The sequence below is a fragment of the Phyllostomus hastatus genome, unplaced genomic scaffold (assembly GCF_019186645.2).
Source record: "Phyllostomus hastatus isolate PE091 unplaced genomic scaffold, TTU_PhHast_1.1 phas_scaffold_78, whole genome shotgun sequence".
NCBI lineage: Eukaryota > Metazoa > Chordata > Mammalia > Chiroptera > Phyllostomidae > Phyllostomus > Phyllostomus hastatus.
The window spans coordinates 9,529,248-9,552,019 of record NW_025334041.1 but is presented as its reverse complement, the minus strand read 5'-3'; the positions used below and the strand labels follow the sequence as shown (position 1 = coordinate 9,552,019).

Here is a 22,772-nt window from a genome sequence, read left to right as displayed (position 1 = left end):
CCTGCTGAAAACGTAGAATGCCGCAGAGAAGAGCGTGGCGTGAGAAACCCGGAAAGTTTCCCGGCTCGGTGTGGCTCTCGAGATGTGCGAGCTCCTCCGGGGTGCGGTGCAGCCCCGCGGGCGTCTCTGTAGCCCCGGGTTCCCCTGCAGCGTGTGGGTCAGCAGAGGCGTGCGTGGGCGTGGGGCCGATTTCCAGAAGCATCTAAAATTGCCATCGGCCTCCGTGTGAATGACTGGTCAGGAAGAGAGTCAGAATCTGTGTTAGAGACATCACGAGAGAGGGGTCGCCTGACTCCCTGGAGCGACATCTCTGACCGTTGCACAGCCGCCCCAGTGCACCCTCTGCTGCGCCCTCCGGTCCTTGCTTGAGACGTCTGCTACGCGGGGGAAGCTGCCTTCTGGAACCTTCGGTTTAGGGCTCGTGCAGCTCTGCGGGAAAGGAGTGTGTTTAGGACTTCTGGGACTTGCCTCTAGAAGTTCAGATTTGTTGGAAAACGTAATTTCTTCCTAACAGAGTGATCGATGTAAATTTATAGGTACTTGAGGCCGGAAACTGCACAGGGGATTTTCCTCAATTTCAAGCGACTTCTGGAATTCAACCAAGGAAAGTTGCCGTTTGCTGCTGCGCAGATTGGAAATTCCTTCAGAAACGAGATCTCCCCGCGGTCCGGACTGATCCGAGTCAGGTACTGTCCACGCTGCTCTTCTGGTGACAGCCGTGAGTGGCCTTGGCATTGAATTGGACACGAAAACTTGCTATTTTGAGACAATTCTGCTTCGTTTTTACGTGATTATGTAATTACCTTTGTCATACACGTGTTTTACATTTGTCTTTCCAAACGTGATCTCTGGGGCGACGGGTACCTCTGAGTGACTAAAGTGAATGTGAAGGGAAGGGAGGGCGAAGAAGAGTGTGAGCTTCTTCCCTCTCCAAAATGATCCTTTCCCCTCGTTCACCGTGCGTTTTGAGGATGTCGGGATCTTGCTCGCCTAACCAAAGCATTTTCTGGCGGTGGCGATGCATGTAGGTGCCGGGCGCGGTGGGGCCCGCGGTGACGGCTGTGACCAGAAGCTCAGTCCAGGACAGCGTTGCTGCAGCTGTGGTGGGGGGGTTCAGTAACCAGTTGATGTTCCTCCAGGGCGTTTGGGGGGAACCAGTTGATGTTCCTCCAAGGCATTTGGGGGGAACCAGTTGATGTTCCTCTAGATGTTTTGGGGGGCAGCTATCGAACTTACCCCTCTCCATGCGTGTTTAGGCATCCACCAGCCTCTGACCCAGCAACCTCCCTCCGTCAGGTGGGCCCAGGGGTGTGGGTGCGGGCGCTGTTAGCTACGGTTTTCTCCAGAAACTTATTATGACTTATCTGCTCACGATCGGAGCTTTTTGTGATTTCCGTATATTTTCTTACCAATGTCATCCCTTAGATCGGTGAATTCCATATAAAAGATAGGGCAAGTAAGTAAACCCAACTTTCTTAGGCTCCAAAAGCATTTTCGGCAGTTTCGCCGCCCCACCTGTTTATTTCCGCTGGTCTTTCCTTACCTGCTGTACTTACAGGCTGCAGGCTCGGCCTCCCCACCCCCCGCCTCCGGCCACCGCCCAGTCTGCATCAGGGCCGCCCAGCCATCCGCCTGCTCTCATTAGTGCCCGCGACTCCCTCCCAGGGGGCAGGCCTGTGCACTGCCCACACTCATCTCCAGGCCCAGAATCCCTTCAGCCTTGTGGTCTGCAGAGGGGAGACTCCTTGGAGGAGAGAGCCTACACAGCCCGGAGAAACGGGGTGGGGGGACCCCTGTGGGCCTTCAGGCAGGAAGGGGAGGTGGTCCGAAACTTGGACCAGGTGGTGTAGCGATGAAAAACTTGTCAGGTTTGAGTCTGTTTTATTTCCCAGCACTTGGGTTTTGGGGTATCTTTTTCCTTTGGCTTCCCCATTAGTGTCTGCAGGGCTGCCTTGAAAATACTGAGGAAGCTATGTAAGACCCACCTTGTCTAAAGCCAGCCTTTTGAAGAGGACTTACTAGTAGCTGTGGCAATTTTGGGGGCACCATTCTGTAAAGTACATGATTGTCTAACCACTGTGCTGCACACCTGAAACTAACACAGAATAATATTTAATGTAAACTGTAATGGAAATTAAAAAAAAAAAAAAAAGGTTGTGCCCTGGCTGGTATGGCTCAGTGGATTGAGCACCGGCCTGCAAACTAAAAAGTCTCTGGTTCGATTCCCAGCCAGGTCACATGCCTGGGTTGTGACCCCGGTCCCCAGTTGGAGGTGTGTGAGAGGCAACACACCGATGTTTCTCTCTCTTTCTCCCTCCTTTCCCCCCTCTCTAAAAACTAAAGAAACAAAATCTAAAAAAAAATAGGTTGTAAAGGACCATGAAGTACGGCAGAAGCCGAGGCCTGTGGAGGAAGAGGAGGCACATGCCGTGGGAAAACCAGCTCAGAACTGAGGAGCATCCCAGGCGTCACGTGGGGAGGGCCCTGGGGTCCCCCGGACGTTGGTCCCCGGGGCCTGTGCAGCTCACCGCATCCTGTGCGGGTTTTGGCCTGTTTTTGTTAACGTTCCTCTGCAGGGTCCCGACTAGCGTGTGCCCGTTCACCGTGGGTCAGCGTCCCCGGAGTTTGTGCTGTGGGGCCAGGGTCTGCTTAGTCTCATCCTTCCTTCCTGAGGACGTCGTTAACTAACGGGTGACTGGTTTTTGTACAACTCTGATTCCTTTTGTTCTGCTTGGGAGTATTAGATTGTTCATACAAAATTTTAAAGATTCGAGCTTTGATTGGCTGGTTCTGCCTTCTGGGCCTCGTTAAACGACAAAAATTCTAAAGATCCAGTTGGCTTTATTGGACAGTTTAGGAACCGAGTAGGGTCCCAGCTAGCACATTGGAAGAAGCTCCACTGGATTGTACAGAAGGAAAGTTTTCTAAAGTCAGGAAGGGGGCGGTAAGAGGAGATCCTTAGCAAAGAAGCATTGTTTCAGGCGAGGCGGCCCCCAAAGGGGAGTGGAGGGGCCTGCTGTTCGTTACCGCACTGGTGCCGGCCGGGTGGTGCCAGGCTGGCGGGTTAAAGGTTCCATTTCTGCGAGCGGCGAAAACTGTGGCTGGGTTCTTTGTTAAGTCTTGGTTTGCTGACATGGGGCTTTGCGCAGGTGACTCCATTTGGGGCCTTTTGCCTGTTAACAGCCCATGTGCGTTTCAGTGTCCACAGCTGCGGGTGCAGCCTCTGGACTCAGCGACGGGAGGCAGCTGGTGAGATCCGTGTCAGCGGCGGCTCCCACCTCCGTCCGCGAGCCGGGTGACCTGACGGAGCGGTGCAGAGACTCTGGCAGCAGGTCTCTTGGGGAGCCTGGGCGGGGCTCTTCCCTGGGCCTGGCCGGCACCCCAGATGCCCGCTGCTCTCGTCCCCAGGGCACGCTGGTGCGCGCCACCACAGACGCTGTCTCCCGTCCGGCCGTGCGCACAGGCGGTATCCGGCCGTTGCTGGAAGACAGTTCAGACTTAGGTGCCGCAGGACCAAATAGACAGACACCATTGGAAAAGTGAAATCTAAAAATTAAAAAGCTTTTGGAATGCATTTCATGTATTTTTGGACCCATTTAAGCAGTTTTTCATTACTTCTAAAACATCTGAGATAATCATGAAAGAGCACTGGTAAATGTGTGTTTTAAAGAAGAAAGGTTATTTTACTCATGAAATTAACTTAAAACACTGTTCTCTCCAATAGCTACTAAACTGCCCTTCAGAGGAACCTCTTGGGGAAAGCCATTACTATGTGCACACTTATTTCACCACCGTGCAGTTAGCTTGATGTTAGCTTGTTCCCCCGGCTCGCGCCTCGTCGTCTGCTGTGAGTGATGCTCTGTGTGGGGTCTGTCGCTCCGGGGAAACCAGCCAGCCGCACGGCGCGTCACCAGTCATTTACTTCTCAGAGCAGTCAGCGGGAGAGAGTCACGCTCCTGTAAAAGCCCCTTCAGTCCACTATCAATTTCCCATGCCTAGAGAAGTCAACGTTGGGAGCTTCATTTAGTGTGTATTTATCAGGCTTGCTAATAAATGCTTTAAGCAGACTTTTATTTAGAAATCACTCCTGTATTCCATTTCTTTTTGTGCCTGATATTTGGTTAAGTTTTCCTACTTTTAAAAACTATCAATCTGTTCTTTGAAAATTGTTTTTTGTGAAAAGTAATAAATAATCTTGTGTGGTTGTGCTTGGTGTCCAAAGCAGATGGGAGGCACTTACAGTGATGAAAACAGGGTTGTGTTCAGGACCAGTGCAGCGGGAAAGAGACGTCAGCCCAGAGCAGGGCTCGAGTCCGAGGACGGCGCCCCACGGTCGTCCTCTGGGCGCTGTGTGTTTTCTGCATGTGCGCACACGTGTCTGTAATAAGTCTAATTTATAAGTTGGGCAAAGTGAGAGGTTAACAACCATAGTGAATAATGAACTCGAACAGTTACAACAGCACTCTGTAGTAAGAGTTACACGTGGTTTCTCTCTCGAACGCCTCCTGGTGCTGGGCCCCCCGCCCCTGTGATGACGAGAGAGGGTGAAGTGCCCATGTGACACGATGAGTGAGTGCTTGAGGGACAGAGGCGTCGTGATGGGACGTTAGGCTGCTGTGAGGGTGGCCTGGGCTCGAGCACTGAGCCACCACGGCAGCCGACGTGGTGACCAAGGGGCTGCTAGCTGCGTGACGGGCGGCAGGCGGCGGGCGCGGTGTCGCCACGCCGCACGGGGGCGCGATCCACATGCCGGGCAGGACGGGGCGGGAAGGTGTGCGGTTTCGCTGTGCTGCTCAGAATGGCACAGAGCATAAAACTCACGCGTTCTTTATTTCTAGAATTTTCCTTGTAATATTTTCAGACCACAGTTGACTGAGGGTAACCGAAACCTCGGAAAGTGAAACGCGGATAAGGGGGACCGCCGTACAGCATGGGGGGGTTATAGCCAACGAGCAGGGTGGGGGGACAAACCTGAGAAAGCGTCTAGGGCGACGGCGGATAGGCGGGGGTTCTGGTTAAACCGCCGCAGCAGGGCTCTCGCGCGGGCCGCAGGGTGGGCCGAGGGGAGGGGTCAGGAGGCTGTCTCGGGTTTGCTCAAGTGAAGAACCTTTGCCACTAGAGAGGAGGAGTTAATATTTGAGAGAAGTTTGGTTGTATTTATTTAAAATACTGTTTGAGTGAGCAGTAAAGCTTCCATTAATGAGGTTAAGATGAACAGCCACCCAGACAGACCGTACCCAGCCTCTTCCCTAGGCAGACAGTGGTCTGTTTAGCGGTAAGATGTTCCTGTGGTGTGAATGAAGTTGAAAATAGGGCCTTGTTTATGGTTCTCGTAGCGAAGCATGCAACTTTTTGTTGGGCCCTCGTATTTCTGCTTTCAGAGAATTCACAATGGCAGAAATTGAGCACTTCGTAGACCCCAGCGAGAAGGAGCACCCCAAGTTCCACACCGTGGCGGACCTGCACCTCTGTCTGTACTCCGCCAAAGCCCAGGTCAGCGGGCAGTCTGCTCGGAAGATGCGCCTGGGGGACGCTGTTGAGCAGGTGAGGTTCCAGGGGTCGCTTATTCAGGTTGTGCGTATTCGGGGTTGGTAGCACTTAGCAGCTTCTGTGTACCGGATGATAAAATTCTTTATCTTAGCAGTCATTTTATCACTTGTTTTTATACAGTATGTATTATACACTTTTATTATAGTGGCAGGAAATTACCTCGACATGGCAATTTGTGGGCTGTCAGGGTTAATGTGATAAAAATGTCCAGGGACCACTTGGGAAAGAGGCCTTGTTCTGAACTGTGCTCCGGCAGTCCGACTTCTAACAGTACGAGCTACTTTTGGGGAAACGTTTGACTCACAGAGCAAGCCGTCTGGATCTAAAACTCTTCTCTGTTAGTGACAGCCGTTGGGAGAAAGTCTTACACATGATAGAACTCCTCTAATTATTTGCCTGGAGAAATGTGTGCGTGAAAACTGCTGTAACAGCAGCTGCCTAAGTGCCCTGGGGAGCAGTGAGCTTCCTGTCCCTGAAAATGTCCAAGTGGAGGCTGGGTGACAACTTGCTGGCCGCCTGGCCGGGAGCAGGGGGGTGGGGCTGGATGATTTCCGAGACCCTCCCAGGACGGAAACAGTAAGGTTACGTGCACTGTACGGGGTTCACGTATTGCAGGGGATGAGAGTACGTTAAATCCCCTCAACACATCTTACTTCGTTTGTTAATTCAGAAGGAATACATTTCCTTCTGATACTATTCCTGTCATTCCTTAGGATAGTATGGTGAATGTCGTTTTTAGTATTATAGGTTTAGAAGATGTAAAGTTTTTGCCGACCCAGTGAGTATGGTAAAGTAACTTCATGTTGAATAACTCCATTATTATCATCTTGTTAACTCGACATCAACCCCTGTAAAAATAGCCAAGGTCACCTCCTCGGCTTTGAGGTTATTCCGAAAGCTGGGTAAATTAGCTTACCCTGTGTTTCAGCTATTTTTCTGATTATGACTAACTCAGTGGAAGATGGTGCCTCGGCCTTCCAGAGAGTTCATGTGTTTCTCTTTCCTTTCTCTGTGCTTGCTTGCACAGTTACTTACCTACCCGTTTACTCCTTTACCTTCAGGGTGTGATTAACAACTCAGTGTTAGGCTATTTCCTCGGCCGCATCTACCTCTACCTCACGAAGGTGGGAGTGTCGCCGGACAAGCTCCGCTTCCGGCAGCACATGGAGAACGAGATGGCCCACTACGCCTGCGACTGCTGGGACGCCGAGTCCAAGACGTCCTACGTGAGTGTGGCTGGGGCGTGGCGGCTTTCGGGGTGTGAGCTCACGCTGCTCCCTGAGAGGCCAGGTGCCAGAGTTGCCTTTCCTGCGCTCTGTGTCCGAGCGGAGCAGAAAGAAGAGGCCTCCTCCCGAGCACCTGGGCAAAGCAGCTGCCCTGCACTCGTGTGAGGGGCTGCTCTGAGTCCCCCGTGCCCTTGGTAGGCTCAGATGTCTCAGCAGAGGGGGGGGGGATGCCGGTGTGCAGTCCAGGGGCAGGCAGGGGGGTTGTCCTTGACCGTACTGAGGAGCAGCAGCCTCCCCCCCCCCCCCCACCTTGAGGCCCCAGGCAGACACTGTAAGTGGTGGTGGAGCCAGGTAAAGAGAGCCCTAGGGCTCTCAGTGTGGAGAGCTGTTCAGTGATAGGCGGACAGACCAGCAGATTCTGACCTCTTCTTTAGGAACGACCTTTTCTCAAGTCTATGCATTTAATAATTCAGAGAGGCCCTCTGGGTCACCTCTTCACTGCCCCTCCCACCCCACCCCCTGCCATGGACGTCGTACTGAAACTTAGGGTGGAAAGGCGTTTGGATAACGGGTGCTTTCTGCACGGGTGGCCGTGGGGACAGAGCGGCACCCAGGCCCGGGGGAGAGCCTCTGGTGGCCGGTTCATCCTGGAGGGGCTTCTCAGCCCTGGGGAGACTTCAGCCCTGGGTCCGTGTCCCACGTGCCCCTGGTTTCACTTTTACTGTTTAAAGGGTCTTTCTTTTAAGATTGATTTTTTTAAATTAAAAATAAAAATTAGTTATAAAAAATGTTAGTCCCCTTGTAAAACAGAGAGCAAAAAATAATTCTGAAGAATACTATGTAGAAAGTGAAACTCACAATTATATGCCTCGCCCCAAGAGCGTTCCCTGTTTCTCTTCCAGATCAGGTATTTTCTGTAGTAAAGATAGTGAACATTTTAGGCTTTGTGGATCTCTGTTGCCTGTCTTCTTTGTTGCTGTCCGGTTGTTTGTTGTTTTTTTTTAAACCCTTTAAAAATGTAAAAACCACACCTAGCCCCAGGGGCCTTGGTTTGTCGGCCCTCGGTCCAGATGCTTTTCTGTGCGTTGGGGACACACAGTCTGTGCGTGCGTGATGGTACGCGTGCGTCTGCAGTCGCTGTTCTTGGCATCGTTTTTAATACGTTCCTCTTCCTTTGTGGAGTTAGGAAAGAGTCTCTGTGATCTGTGAGGTTTTTCTTGTAATTTTATTTCTTCACAAGCTTGTTTGACATACATGCGCCAAAGTGACAGTAGTAATTATTTTTGAATGATATAGATGCTGGTTAATTTCTTTACATGGGTTAGATTTTCTGGCGTTTCTTTCTATTTTCGAATCAGACCAAGATAGTGTTTTCCGGTTTGTGTGGGGAGAGCTCATCTCTCTCTCTCTGTTCCACACCAGGCCCCTCTCCTCGTCTGCTCTCGCTCCCAGCCCCAGTCCGACCAGACACGGACTCTTGCCGGCTCTGTTCAGGTTCTGAGTCTGGCCTGGGTTACTTCGCATCTGGTGTGTGTGTGTGTGTGTGTGTGTGTGTGTGTGTTCAACAGTTGTAATTGTTAAGGGCTGTGTATTATCTTACGTAATCTTCACCATCGTCCTACTCATAGGCATTATGTCTGAGGGAACTGAAGTGCTGAGAAGTTAAGTCATTTGCTGGAGTCTACAGCTAGTGAGCGGTGGAGGGGGGACTCGAACCAGGGCTGGCAGGCTCTGCCCCATGCTCTTAATCACCCCCTGCGCTACGTTGCTTTAGTGGCCCTCCCACACTCCTGCTCCTCCTCTCCCGAGTGCCTCCAAGGACTAGGGGCCCAGTAAGTCTTAGGGGTGTAGGTACAGCGTGGTGACTATAGTTAGTAATACTGTATTGCATATGTGAAAATTGCTGAGAGTTGACCTTGCCCTGGCTGGAGTAGCTCAGTGGATTGAGCACCGGCCTGCAAACCAAAAGGTTGCTGGTTTGATTCCCAGTCAGGGTACATACCTTGGTTGCAGGCCCAGGTCCCTGGTAGGGGGCATGTGAGATGCCACCACACATTGATGTTTCTCTCCCTCCCCACCCTCTCTAAAAATAAATAAATACATAAAATTTTTTTTTTTTTTTAAAAAGAAAGTTGACCTTAAAAGTTCTCATCACAAGAAGAAATTCTGTAACTGTTAATGGTGATGGCTACTGACTAGACTTACCGTGGTGATCATTTTGCAGTATCTACAAATATAAATCATTACATTGCATACCTGAAACTAATATAATGTTATATGTAAATTAGTTCTAAGTTTTAAAAAGCTAAAGAAAAAAACGTGAATAGCGATGTGGGCCTGGCACTGAGAGTGGGCTGCAGTGCTCTGTGTAAGGTCCTTGGGAATCGGGGCTGAACAAGCCACAGGCTCCCAGGTGACAGCGTCTGACGGAGAGGGAGAGCTCCTCTGAAAACTAGGACTTTCTTTCAGTGTACTTCGCATTTAATGTTTTTAAATAAAAACCAGTTACTGATACAGCTAACGCTGCACCCTTGTCTCTCCTTCTCAGAGGTAACCGCCACCCCAAAGCCCTTTACCATTCTCAGGCGCGTTTCTGTGATTTCACCTTTTAGCACATACCCAGGTTCGTCGCCGCCTTTGGTGAATGGTGACCGCCGAGTTTGTGCATTTAGGGATATCAGGGTGCCACTCGACGTCTCGGTGAGCGTCAGATGGTCAGGCTGCATATTTGGGGGCTTCGCTCTTTGATTCCAGTTTTGCTGTTGTTCTGCATTGGGGTTTCTGGGCCTGTGAGGTTTGCATCTGCTCTTTACTCCAAGCACACACGGTACCAGGCCCTGAGAAAGCTCGTGATGGTTGACTTTTCCCTGTTCAGATCAAAGGCAAAAAAATAAATATTCACGAAAACTGACTAGCTGCTTACTAAAATAAGCTTTTTATCTCTTTTGTTCTTATTCAAATAACAGATTCTCAAGGGTCTTTGAAAACAGTTTAGATTGTGCTTTTGAAAAGTACCTTTGGTATTAACAAAAATGGAACCCGGCACCCACGCTGTTTTTCAGCTTCACCCTGTGACCCAAACCTCACCTGCTCTTCACTGAACTTTCTCTGGCTGGGTAGGAGACAGCGTGTGGCGTGGGCTGTGAGAGCTGTGGGCATGCACCCGAAAACGCGTGGTGGTTTCTGCTAGATTCGTTTTGAGTCCTGGTCACCAATTTGAAACAAAGCCGTTTTTTCCCCCTGGGTTCACAATTTCTTTCCATAGTTAAATCCCAGAATTTGTTAGTGTATCCAGCATGGCAGAAGAGTCTGTCCAGAAAGTAAGAAGACGGCTGTGTGTGCACAGGACAGTTGGGTTTACAGGGCTGCCGCCGCCTGGCGTGTGAGACCACCCCATTCCACACGCGTGGACAAGCTGAGTGGGGGGTCAGTGGCTGGGCTGTCCTCCAGTGCGTCGGAGTTAGTTACAGTCCGCGTACGTTTGTGAATGAATCCGGAGTCAGGGATAAACGTTCTCATCCTTCTGTGCTCGCAGGGCTGGATCGAGATCGTCGGGTGTGCTGACCGGTCCTGCTACGACCTTTCCTGTCACGCGCGAGCCACCAAAGTCCCCCTGGTAGCCGAGAAGCCGCTGAAAGAGCCCATATCCTTTCTGGTGACCTCTCCACTCAGGACTGGAGCAGAAATGTCTCGGAAGTAGATGAGCCCTGGTCCACACCTTGTTCTGTGGGGGAACCAAGATGTGCGATCCTTTGGGGCAAGACTTGAACCTGTGACTTCGCCCCCTGGCTGCTCCTTTCCCTGTCTCTCTACCCGTAATCTCTCACGTGCCCGCCCGCCTGCTCGGCATTTGGTCCTTAAAAGAAGAATTTTCAGGAGAATGCTCTACGTGTCTCCCAGGGTGTGCAGCAAGCAGTTTTTCTCAGCCATTTCCAACATGCATTTGCCCACACCTGCACCTATCTGCATACCCTTTACACAAAGCCCTGGTGAACACCTCCGCTGTTAGAAGATGAGTGCCGTTGTTATGGGGGGTAAAAGTAGTAATTCAGCTCACTGGTTATGTTACCAGCACAGTAGCAGTGTCCTTCCTTTCCCAGACAGGCAAGTTGTGAGCTGATCTTAGAACTAGGCCAGTGGTGTTGGACATTTTAGAAGCGAATAAATTATTATCAGAACTTAGGGTGCTGTACATTGGGTTATATTGCTGATTAGGTGATAGCCCTTTGTCTCACTGTGACTTTGGAAAAAATTTCTATTGTCGGCATTTATTTAATGTTGAATGATTTGTGCTTCTCAAGAGCATTTCCCAGATGCTGAGGCAGTTCTGTTTTTGGATTCCTTGACTGCTTCGTACAGAACCGTCAACGTTGTGCAGTTTGAGCCCAACAAGGGCGCAGTTGGCAAGGCGTACAAGAAGGACGCGAAGCTGGTGATGGAGTACCTTGCCATGTGTGACGAGGGGTACATCACAGAGATGGAGAAGCTGCTGAACGAGAAAGGGTAAGGTTTAAGACGGGCGCTGTTACGGGGGCCCCAGGCAGACGCGTCCTCTCTGCCAGCTCCTGAGACCTGGGCTGAGACGAGTGTCTTCAGAAGTTCTCTGCGGCTTAGCACTCTCCGGGCTGCAGCTGAAGGACTGGGTTTGCCAAGATTTAGGTGTTAGCGCCGGAAGCAGGTTTGAAATGGACTGTGAAGATCCTCTTTCTTTCCCGATAACTGTCTTAGACACGGAGACTTGTCCCAGGTAGTGACCGAGGAAGGATTAGGAACTGTATCTATCTCTAAGTCAGTGCTCTTGTTTGGAGCTTTGGAGTACTCTCTCTAATTGTTTTAAGCATAAATATAAAAGTAGTAGAAAAGAATCTTTAAAGGAATGCAACAAAATTCAGCACTAAACAGTGCAAGATTCACTGTATGTGGCAAACTGGAATTTGTAGACGTGAAAATATGACCCATAACAAGGGAAAGAGTCAATCCAAAGAAAGACTCAGAAATGACAAACGTCACGGAATAAATACAAATACATCAAGAAATCAAAACAGTCATTATATGCTGTATCTGCCCGAACAGTCGTTATAAGCAGGCCGTGTGTGCCCGAAGATGCAGGGGCAGCACGAGCCCGCGAGGGGAGTGCAGTGTGTGGGGGAGAGAACTGATGGGAGGAGCATCGGGGGCCGCGTCCCCGCGAAGACGCACTGAGTGACGCCAACAAGGTGTTTAACGTTGCAGAAGGAAATTATTGAGCTTAATGCAGCAACAGAAATGGTTTAAAACGGGGCATAGAAAAAGGGACGAGGAGAAAAACTGTCCCCTGGGACAGCGTGAGGCGCTCTGAGGGGTAATTGTGGGTCGGAGGGAGCGGATGTAGAGCAGAGATACCTGCAGATGCAGCAGTAGCTGAAATTTTTCCAAATTCAATGCAAACTGTAAACTCAGCGATTCAAGGCCAACCCCAAGCAGAATAAACAAAGAAAACTACATAAAGGCACCTCAGAATCCAATTGCTGGAAACCCACAATGAAGAGAAAACTCTCCCTGGTGGCCAGGGGAGAAAAGGCTCATTACGTTAAAAGGAGCGAAGGGAAGAATGATTATAGAGTTCTGATCAAAAACCGAGCAAGCTACTGTGTAGTAGATGGCAATTTTGAAAGTGATTACAGACAAAAATCCTGGACCCAGCAAAAATATCCTTCAAAAATGAAGGAAAAAAGCTTTCAGACAAACGAAAGCTCAGAGAGTTCATTGCCAGCAGGCCTGCACTGCAAGGAGTGTTAAAGGACAATCTTTAAGCAGAAGCGTGGAAATTTAGATCTACACAAAGAAATTAAGAGCTGTAGGAATGCTAAATATGTGGGTAGGTATAAATGACATTTTCACTGATTTCTTTGAAATGACATCTCCTTGTCTTTAAAAGATAACGGACTGTTTAAAGGAAAAACAATAACAATGGGTTGTGAAATGTATAACGTGGAGGTAAAGCGCGTGCCATCAGTAACTCTGAGGATGGCAGCAGAGCATCAGGAGCGCACCATCATAATGCATGCGTGCTGTATGGGACGTGGCGTGATGTTATTTGAAGGTAGACTATGACAAGTTAATAAAAGTGTATATAGTAAATTCTAGAGCAGTTACCTGGAAAAAAACATAAAAACCAAAGAGATATAACTAATAAACCAGTAAAGGAGATAAAATAGAATAATAAAAAGTACTCCAGAAAAAGACAGAAGAGGAAAAATGAACAAAGAACAGAGGGGCAAATACAGAATAACTCATGAGATGGCAGGTTTGAACTCAACAGTATTGGCAATTGTGCTAAACATGTGACCTAAACATACGACCTAAACCGGTGGTTTTCCACCAGTGCGCCGCAAGAATTTTTGAAGCATGCAGTACCTGAGTGTTTAGTTGGAGGCACTGACCTCTTTTCCCTTAGATTGTCGTATTTAAAAATGGCTGTAGCCAACACAGCAGTAGCCGTCCGGTGTGAATACCCTGCCTTGAATCATAAATACAGGTCACATAGTAGAGTTGCATCTTATTGGTCATGTTGCCTAAGAAGGTTGTGTCTGATTGGTTAATTCTTGGCACTAGAAATCCTTTTATACAAGTATAGGCATCTGACTTTTTAAAAAGTCATTTTGGAGCAAAAAAAGGTAGGTAATTACTATTATTTTTTGTAAGTCAGTCAAAATTATACCTTTTTTTTCTCAGATCGGCAAAAAAAATACATTTTTTGGTGTGGTACACAATTTTAGTAATTAGTTTATGCGGGTGTGCCATGAGATGAAGACGGTTAGAAATTGCTGATCTAAAAACTTGGATGAATGGCCATTGTCAGACTGTTTAAAAACTTTGAGATCCAGTTAAATTAGATGCTGTTTACAGGAAACTTACTGTAATTGTAGTACACAGTAAGTTGAAAAGTAAAAGAATCAAAAATATTTCCATGCAAACATTAATCAGAAAGATGGGTTGGCTCTATTCATACCAGACAGGTAAACGTCAGAACCAGGAGAATTCCCGGGGGCAGAGTCGCATTTCAGCCTGTGAAGGGGTCAGCTCGTCAGGAGGGCTTGCCACTTGTAACTGTGTGTGCAACTAAAAACAGCCGCAAAATCATGGAGCAAACTTGACAGAACTGAAAAGAAAAATCGACAAATCCACTTTCCTAGTTGGAGATTTCTCCATGCCTTTCTCAGTAAAATTGGTGAAACAAGGAGACAAAAATCGATTGGAATTCGAAGGTCACTATTAATCAGCTTCAGTGTCAGCTGTAGACTGTCTAACAACTGGAGCACACATTTTGTTAAGTGCACTTGAACCGTCTTTCATACTGTTTTTGTACAGCCCTCACCTAAGGGTGAGTTTTGCATTTTTAAAGAATTAAATGTTTTAAGAAAAAGAATACCAGGGCCGCACATGGCTGCAAACCCTGGAATCTTGTATGACTGGCTCCGTACGGAAAGTTTGCCGGCACCTGCCCCGACGTCAGGCTCAGTGAAAGCAGCCTTACGCGGACGGTCCTGTGTGGAACTCGGGGACAGGCAGACCTGTCTGCAGTGCAGGAAGCGTGTCAGTGGTGAGCTGGTGTGGGGGGTGGAGAGCAGGGCCGCGGGCACCCCCGGAGCGATGGGGCTGCACATGGGCACACTCTCGTCACGAGAACCATCACAAGGTGAATCCTTGTTGAGGGTGCAGGTGCCCATTTCAGTGGGAAAATTCCACAACATTCTCTCCCCCAGAATTCAACATCTATTCATGTGGAAACAACATCAAATCTTATTGAAATGGACATAGATCACTAGTTAGGTGTTATCCGCAAATAAGACAATTTCCTTCTTTAATTCTCAAATAATGGCTACCTCCTTGCTCATTTCAGCTTTTTAATAACTGTTACCTAGTCTGTACTTAGACTGTGCTCTCAGAGTGAACATACATGCTACTGTTAAAGGACTGGAGTCTTTAATGCATGCACACACAAACTTCCGACAGAATGTAGAAATGGAGGGAATCCGTGAAAATCACTGACGTGACGCATGGGGTTGTCACTGCTGGAAACCAGCAGGACTCAGCGCACTGTGTGCCAGCTGTGCGGCTTGTGAGGCGTCGAGATTGATCGTCCCAATGCGAGGAAATGCCTCGTAAGCACTTTATAGACCTGAAGTCTTGGGACCCGAAACCGAATGGGTGTATCTCAGGACGTGAACCTACTGCAGTCAGTGATTGGGGGGGGCGGGTAATATTTTATAATGACATAGCACACAGACTCATTAAACTCTGAAGCTGATCTTCATCAACATGAATGTCAAAGTTTATTTTGGAAGTAATGTGGGGGTTTTAAAATTACTCTCTATGAGATGGCAAGCCGGTCATGTTTACATTTGTTGGGACCGTGAAGAGAACAGTGGTCTTCTGCCAGCAGACCCATTTCTGACGAGTTTATTCTAGTTACCCTAAAACTGAGTTTTTTTTTTAAATTGTTTTTGGTTTTACCGTGATCTCAAAACCAAAGGAATTAGTCATTAAGTCACTTATGGAATTTTATAAAACTAGTCATATATTCGAGTGCCTCCCACAATATACTGTTCGGTGCCATTGTTAGAATACTACTTAATTGGGTATTTCTTATGGAATAATTTGAGGTTGACTTCAGCTGTTGGGTCTGGGGAGCTGACCAAGGTGCACGACCCTGAAAAGGAGACCCAGTTCGGCGGCCTGTGAAGCCCCTTCAGACTGAGGCCCGGGGGTGCGAGTCTTCACTGACTCGCCGTGCGCTTTGTTTCTCCGCAGGGAGTTCACCGTCGAGACTGAAGGGAAGACGTTTCAGTTAACCAAAGACATGGTCGGTGTGAAGAGATTCCAGAAAACACTATACGGTAAATTTGTGAAAACAGTTAAGAAACAAAAAATATCATCACTCCTTACAGGTTTTTTTTTTAAGCCTATAAAAGTTTAACTTTTATAACAGCAATTTTACTGAAATTTTGAAGAGGAAAGATAAGTTCTTAATGTCACAGCCTTAATTGTGATGAGTATGTTTAAAGCATTAGCTTGGGCCTTATTAAAACGACATAATTGTACTCATACTGGAGAGTAATTTATAGTGCCACCTTTCTGTTTCCCATGACCTGAGGTGAGTATTGAAGAAGACCTCTGATGAAAAAGATGTTTTCTTCATTTTAAGCAAAAGTGCTTTGGTTTCTTAACTAAGAGAGGATTTCACTCCTTCTGCTTTTGTTGGCAAATTTATTTGTTAAAATTCCCTTAGATGAATGGTCTTTCATGCTTTTTCAAAAGCCAAGGAGATGATTATTTTTCGTATTGGGTTGGCCAAAGAGTCTGTATTTTTTTTCCGTAAAATAAAAGGCACATTTCTCATTTCCACCACTGACTTTACTGACTTGGGTGTGTTGAGTCTGCCGGCTCCCTCCCGCTGCTGGCGTCTCGTGGGTGGAGGCCGGGGGTGCTGCGAAACATCTTCCAGGGCGCGCGGCAGCCCCCAGCAGAGAACTCTTCCGCCGGAGTGTGGACGGGACCAGGAAACTTCGCAAACCGCTGCTGACGTGCTTGGTCAGTCTCAGCACCTTCTCCATACACTGCACAGACCTTTTTTTGAGTTTCCATTGGGTTTTCACCTTTCTTGAAATAACGCATAACACGCTGAAAATGTTGTGCATATTCTTCTATCTTCAGTATTAAAATGGCTGCACAAAAATTCCCCAATTTTGATAAGTTTTTTTGATGCACGCTGATGTGACAGCTGCCACAATACACTCTGTGACAGAACTGTTTCGAATGAAGTCAGAGACAGCTGAGCGCTGCCAGAGCTGTTGCCGCACGGAAAAAACAGCAGGCTCTGTGGCCCACGCGATGGAAGAAGCTCTGTGGACGGGGACACGCGAGTTTTGGGACATCTGCGAGGCGTGCTCATGGCTAGCGGTGGCCATGTGAAAGCTCCCGGAAAACTCCCGAGCTTGGGTGGGGGATCTGGCAGCCACGGCCGGTGCAGAGAGCAGGCCTGCGCACCCGCTCGCTTCTGGCACGTCACAGCCGGGCTTGGGCGGGCCCTGAGAGCCGTGTGAGGGAGCTGCCAGGACGCGGGTCTCCTCGGTGACCTGCGGCTGCCCGGGTCCATGGCATCCTGGCCTCTGGCTCCGAGCCGCGCCGCGCCATTGCTGGGGCGCTGTGGAAAGGTGGGACAGAAAATGCCTTGATGGTGTTTCCAAAATGCTGTTCTTACTCTGTATCACAAAGGAAATAGCCTCTCTTCTCTTCCACGTATGAGATTTTAGTCCTAGTTGCCTCATTTTCCTGGAAACACAAGCCCTCCAAGGTCAAGGTCAGGTACCTTAGACCTTGACAGCGCTCAGCAGGGCTTTTATCCAAGATAAAACACACTGAGGAGTACATGTCCCGAACGTACCGCAGGGACAGCCTCCCCCCTGGGGCGTGCTGGGGGGCTGGGAAGTGGCTCTGACTGACTGCCGGTCCCTTAGCAGGCTCTTCTCGGAGGGCCGCCTCGCCCCAGGGCCGTGGAAACAGTGGCAGTCACCCGGCTCTCTTAAAGAGTTCTCATCCAGACAGCAAGCAAAACAAACCATTTGATAACTTATGTGTCAGAATTTTTTAAAAAATGTTTACTTTTAGAGAGAGGGGGAGGGAGGGAGAAAGGCGGCGGGGGGACATTGATTGGTTGCCTCTCTCACATGCCGCAACCGGGGGTCGAAATCGAACCCCAGCCCAGGCATGTGCCCTGACTGGGAATTGAACCGGCAACCTTCTGCTTTGCGGGACAAGGCCTAACCAACTGAGCCACACTGGTCAGGGCAGGAATTATTTGTGTTAGTTTTCTCAGCTATTGTGGTAGTTTGTTAATTCTAGCAAAACCTTACAAAAGCTGAAGCGCTTTAACACTGTCTGCGCAGGCAAGGCAGACGGCAGAGCGCAGCCGCTGCTGCCCAGGGCCTGCCAGCTGGGGAGGACACCTCGGTGCCGGGCCTCACCTCCGTGCTACAAGTACAGTTCAGTGCGGTGAGGTTTTATTTGTTAACCCAGCTTTCTCTGTAAAGGCACCGTTTGACCGACCGCAAACAGTGTTTAGGGGTGTTCTGATGTCCTCATCCTGGGGCACTCCTCCAGAACAGAGAGATTTGGGGCGCTGGCGGGGGTGGTGGCCGGAGGATGCGTGGGGCTCCGTGTGGGGTTTGGGAGTGCCTAGCTGAACCGCTCTCCCTCTCGCAGTGGAGGAGGTCGTCCCGAATGTCATCGAGCCCTCCTTCGGCCTGGGCAGGATCATGTACACGGTGTTCGAACACACGTTCCACGTGCGCGAGGGGGACGAGCAGAGAACGGTGAGTGGTCCGGGGCGGGTGTCGTTATCGTCTCCTCACTCGGGGTCAGAGGCGAAGTTTGCTGAGGCGTGTTGTCGGTGAGACCCAGTGACCGTGCTGACGGTGCTGCCACCCATCTGTGTCTCCCCGTCCGCCCAGCAGAGCAGAGCAGGCCGTGTGTCGCCTCGCTGGAACCGAGGGTGTGCGGGCTGCCCGCCGCACCGCGGCTGTGGCCGCCTGGTGCGCTCCTTCCGAGACAGGACACACTCCTCCCGCGGATGCCCTCTGTTGCACGGTGGCAGGAGCGATGTTTCCTGGACGTACTTACGTTTCGAAAACTGGAAAGGAAGGGGTGGCTCATAGAATTTGGCCGCTAGTATTTGGGGCATAGCCCCTCCTACCATTCAAGCATTGCTAATGACCAATGGTTATAAGACAACTTTGTCAACGTCTCAAGCTTTCTTTTGGCTTTGATGCGCCTGAATCACTGCCCCGGCTCCTGCTCTGTCTCTTCCCGGGGCCTCACCCGCCTCGCCCCTGTCTCGCCCCTGTCTCGCCCCTGCTGGGAGGTCGCAGGTCTTCGTGCTCGGGCCCAGGTGTCCGGGAGAACCCGCTGAGTCTGAGCACTACTGGTGGTGTGTAGCTAGTGAAGTTACTGTGTCGGTCCCTGCCCTGAGGTGGCCTCTTCTCCCGGCACTGAAGGGGCAGCTCCCCGCCCGCCCGTCCCGCGGAAAGGAGGGGCCCGCGGAGAGGAGGGGCCCAGCCGGACCCCGGCTCGCAGACGCGGGGCTGGCTGGGAGGGTGTGTTCTCCTTCGTGTCCGGCTTGCGTCAGGCTTTTCCGTTTGTCTCGTTTTTTTAAAAAAGGTTTTTAAAAAACCTGTTAGCTCTTCCTTTGACTCTAATATTGAGAAAACTAGAGTTTTGATAGCGCCTTCAAGGGCTAAGCAGGAGTTAAGTTAGTGGCGGTGTTTTATGAGTCGTAGAGAGAGATGCCTGTTGTAGGGACCAGCTTGCTTAGGCTGTGGGAAGCCAGCGACGTTAAATTGTTAGCGTGTAGTCCCTAAACCCCCTTTCCTGTGAATTTGGTGTAAAAACATTGTCGGTGAGATTTAAACAAATCTTTTTTGCCCGTCAAGGCTGGTCCCCGTTTCTCTGTCACATGGAATTATCACAGGGTGGGGGCGAGGAGTGGCGTTTGGAGTGGCCTGGCCCCGGCAGCCACGCCGGTGGGGCCCGGGGGTTACTCTCAGCTGCTTGGCATCCACAGTTAATCCTTTGGGGCTGGGCTGAACTGGGACCTGTGTCCTTTATCGCTGGGGCCTGTTCATTCTGAGCTCCGTAGTCTGGCCTTCGAGCAAACCTGGTGTATAAATAATATCACTTAAGAACTGTCTTTAGTTCTCATTTGCAGCCCGAAGTGGCAGGCTAGTCCGCCTTCCACGGACCGCCTCCACGCCGTCCCTTCAAGCAGCTCTGCACCCTGCCTGGGAGCCGCTTCCGAGGGCTGTGCTTTTCGGTGTAGGGATACAGAACGTTCTCCCTCGTTTCACATTTCTTCTTTTGGACATACGTTGTGAGCTAATGAAAGTTTCTGGTTGCTTTCTGCCGTGCTGAAACTCTTAGGATGGGGTTTTGTTTCAGGACCAACCCCCCCCCCCCCACAAGCCATTCCTGTTTGGTGGTTTGGAGGGAGGTTTTTTAGGGATCTGCACAGGAAGAGGCAAGGACGTAAGTCTGTTGACGTGGTGCAGAAATCGGCACCTCCTGTGGCAGCGCGGGAGTGCTCTCACATCCTTTCACCTTTCCGGCCAGCCGGGGAAGCAGGCAGAGCAGGTGGGCAGACCTGCTTTCTAGCTGGAGAAACCAGGGGCCAGAGAGGGAGGAGAAACCAGGGTTCAACGGAGGGGGTCCAAATCCAGAGTGGATCCAGATCCGGAGCTAAAAAGCAGGTCTCTCTGGTCCTGGCCAGCCTGCTGCGCTCTCTGGTGGCGCTGCTTTTTGTGCTGTGCGATCGGTGGCTTGCTAATGAAGTTTGGACGTTAGCCCTTAGATTTTTACACACTGACACGCTGGATTTCTCCCTTTCATCTAGTTCTTCAGTTTCCCGGCCGTGGTGGCTCCGTTCAAATGTTCCGTCCTGCCCCTGAGCCAAAACCAGGAGTTCATGCCGTTCGTCAGGGAGTTATGTAAGCAAATCCAGTGGAGTCATCTCCGTGGGGACACTGTCAAGTAGACTGAATTTCAGATAATGTTTTGCTTTTGTTTTTTAATAAAAAATAAGTGATTTAAGCCTCTGCTCTTATTCTCCAAGAGAGTAGCTCAGAGTGTTTGCTCCTGGCATTAGAAGGAGGCAGAGGTGGGCCCTGGAGTCGGATTTAAAGCCCCCTTGTTTCTCCTGTTGATCTCGGCCCTCCGCTCCCTTCATGGGGGACCCGGGTGGACCTGCAGCCCCCGGGCCCACCGCGCTGGCAGGGATCCTCGTGGTCACCGGGTGTGGCTCCCTTATTTCGGAACTGGGAGACGGGAAGAGTTCAGTTCATTGAGCAGCTCAGGGTCGTGCAGGGGGAGGCGGTGGGGCGAGGACCGGCCTCAGGCCTCGGCTGTTGGTCTGACGCTCGCCCCCCTGCAGCTGTGGGCAGTGTGGGCGTGAGGGAGGGCCGGGCTCCAGCTCCAGCAAGGGGCTCAGTGAACTTTGGGGAGGTTCCTTAGAATTCTCCTGTCCTAGTTCCTTTTGTAAGTCTCCTCGTCTTGTAAGACAGCATTGGGATGACACTGGGACTCTCCCTTGTTCTAGTTTGAATTTCCTTCATTTATTTTGCTCAGCGGAAGCCCTGACCAGGAACGGTGTCTCCCACAAAGTGGACGATTCCTCTGGGTCCATCGGAAGACGCTACGCCAGGACTGACGAGATTGGCGTGGCCTTCGGCATCACCATCGACTTCGACACCGTGAACAAGACCCCGCACACTGCGACCCTGCGGGACCGAGACTCCATGCGGCAGATCCGCGCGGAGGTGGCTGCCTGCCCCGGGCCCCCGCGGTCTTAGACTCGTGTCATGTGTGCTGGGTCCCCCGGTCGGAGCCGGCTGCCGGGGCCTTTACGCTCCCCTTCCTTCCCGACGTCTGAGTCTAATTGCCAGCTCGAATGAGACGGTTCACAGACGCCCGAGGCCCCTTGGTCTCATTATGAAAATACCCATTATCACTTCTCATATTTTATGGCTGTTTGGATCACCCTGGGCTCAGTCTCCGGCAGGTTGCTTTTATGGGCGTCTGTTTGTTTACTTGGGCAGGAGAATAGGATCCCCAGTGGCTCTGAGAGGCTCAGATGTTTTCGTCTTTACGTTTCTGTATAAATGTGTGCCCGTGTAGGTATAAACTTTTCCATGCTAATCTGTTTAAAACAACGCATACGTCTTAGTAGACTTTCCCCACGAGAAAGTAATAGTGGAGACAGGAAAAGCGCAGAAGGGGGAGGCCGGAGTGGCCGGGGTCACTGACACCCGCCTGACTAACTCATCCATCGCGGGCAGGTTTGCACTGGAGCCCGGTAGCTGCTCAGCTGGACGCAGACAGTCAGCCGTGGGAAACCGGGAAGAGCCTGCTTTTCCCAGAGGAGTTTACGGTCCATTTCGGAGGTCGCAGATGGCTGGCTTGTCTTTTTACAAACCCGCATCTGCCTCCCTGGGCCCACGTCCCACGTCTCCGCGGTTCTCGCGGGTGGTCCCTGGGCCCCCTGGGGACGTGTCTGACAAGCAGAATCTCTGCCCCAGGCCCACCCACCGAGCAGAAGCGGGGTGGGGTTGGGGGTGGGGCTGGGGAGGGAGAGGGGGTGGGTAGAACGGTTTCATCAAGATCTCCAGAGGGATCGGGTGTGGCTGAGGGACAGGCTGGCCCCGGTTGGGGCTGTCCTGTGTACCATCCCCCCTTACTCGTGTTACGTGAGTGACCCCCGTTCTGAGAGCCAAATGAACACACGTGAAGTGGCTGTAACGGACACGGATAGTTAGAACTGTCAGGAAGGCCCTGTGGGGCCTGGCTGCACTCCAGGCCGGCAGAAGAGCAGGGACCCAGGTGATGGGGGTGGGGGTGCTGCACAGGGGGGACAGGAAACACTGCGGGGACCAGCGTGCAGGGGGTCCCATCATAGTGTAAGCACTGGTTTGGCGCAGTGAGGTTCCTGAGCTCAGACTGAGTCCTTCTCCACAGTCTCACCGAGTTGGCTGATTCTTGGGTTTCTCTTTCCTTTCCCCAGGTCTCCGAACTGCCCAGCGTGGTCCGAGATCTGGCCAACGGCAGCATCACGTGGGCCGATGTGGAGGCCAGGTATCCTCTCTTTGAAGGGCAAGAAACTGGAAAAAAAGAGACAATCGAGGATTGAGGACATTTTTGGCAACTTTTGACCATTTGCACTAAAAAATAAAACCTTAAACTCTGACCATGTCCACTTCACAAACACACCGCGTGGCGGTTGCTCCCGGGGACCGCACTCACCCTCCCCCGGTGGTGGCCGCCGAGCCCGCCCATTAAAGCGCAGGCGTCCCGACCCAGCCCGCCTTTGCGTGCTCTTGCTGCGTTCCCAGGAGAGCTGCTGCTCCCGCATGCGGGCCGGCGCCGTCACAGCTCACTGTCCACACACGGGTACGCTCTTTCGTCAGCAGC

At 50.8% G+C, this 22,772-nt stretch overlaps 1 protein-coding gene across 1 annotated transcript in view; it reads left to right on the top strand.

Annotated features, from left to right (window-relative positions):
• Positions 1-22,548, top strand: part of GARS1 (glycyl-tRNA synthetase 1) — a 43,637-nt gene extending 21,089 nt beyond the window's left edge. The window contains exons 8-17 of the mRNA XM_045828538.1: positions 537-686; positions 5,382-5,544; positions 6,612-6,776; positions 10,312-10,419; positions 11,134-11,279; positions 15,570-15,655; positions 18,021-18,130; positions 20,203-20,296; positions 20,934-21,124; positions 22,366-22,548. Coding sequence (XP_045684494.1) covers positions 537-686; positions 5,382-5,544; positions 6,612-6,776; positions 10,312-10,419; positions 11,134-11,279; positions 15,570-15,655; positions 18,021-18,130; positions 20,203-20,296; positions 20,934-21,124; positions 22,366-22,491 — 1,339 coding nt within the window. The 3' untranslated portion in view covers positions 22,492-22,548. The remainder of the gene's footprint in view (positions 1-536; positions 687-5,381; positions 5,545-6,611; positions 6,777-10,311; positions 10,420-11,133; positions 11,280-15,569; positions 15,656-18,020; positions 18,131-20,202; positions 20,297-20,933; positions 21,125-22,365) is intronic.
• Positions 22,549-22,772: the final 224 nt, after the last annotated feature.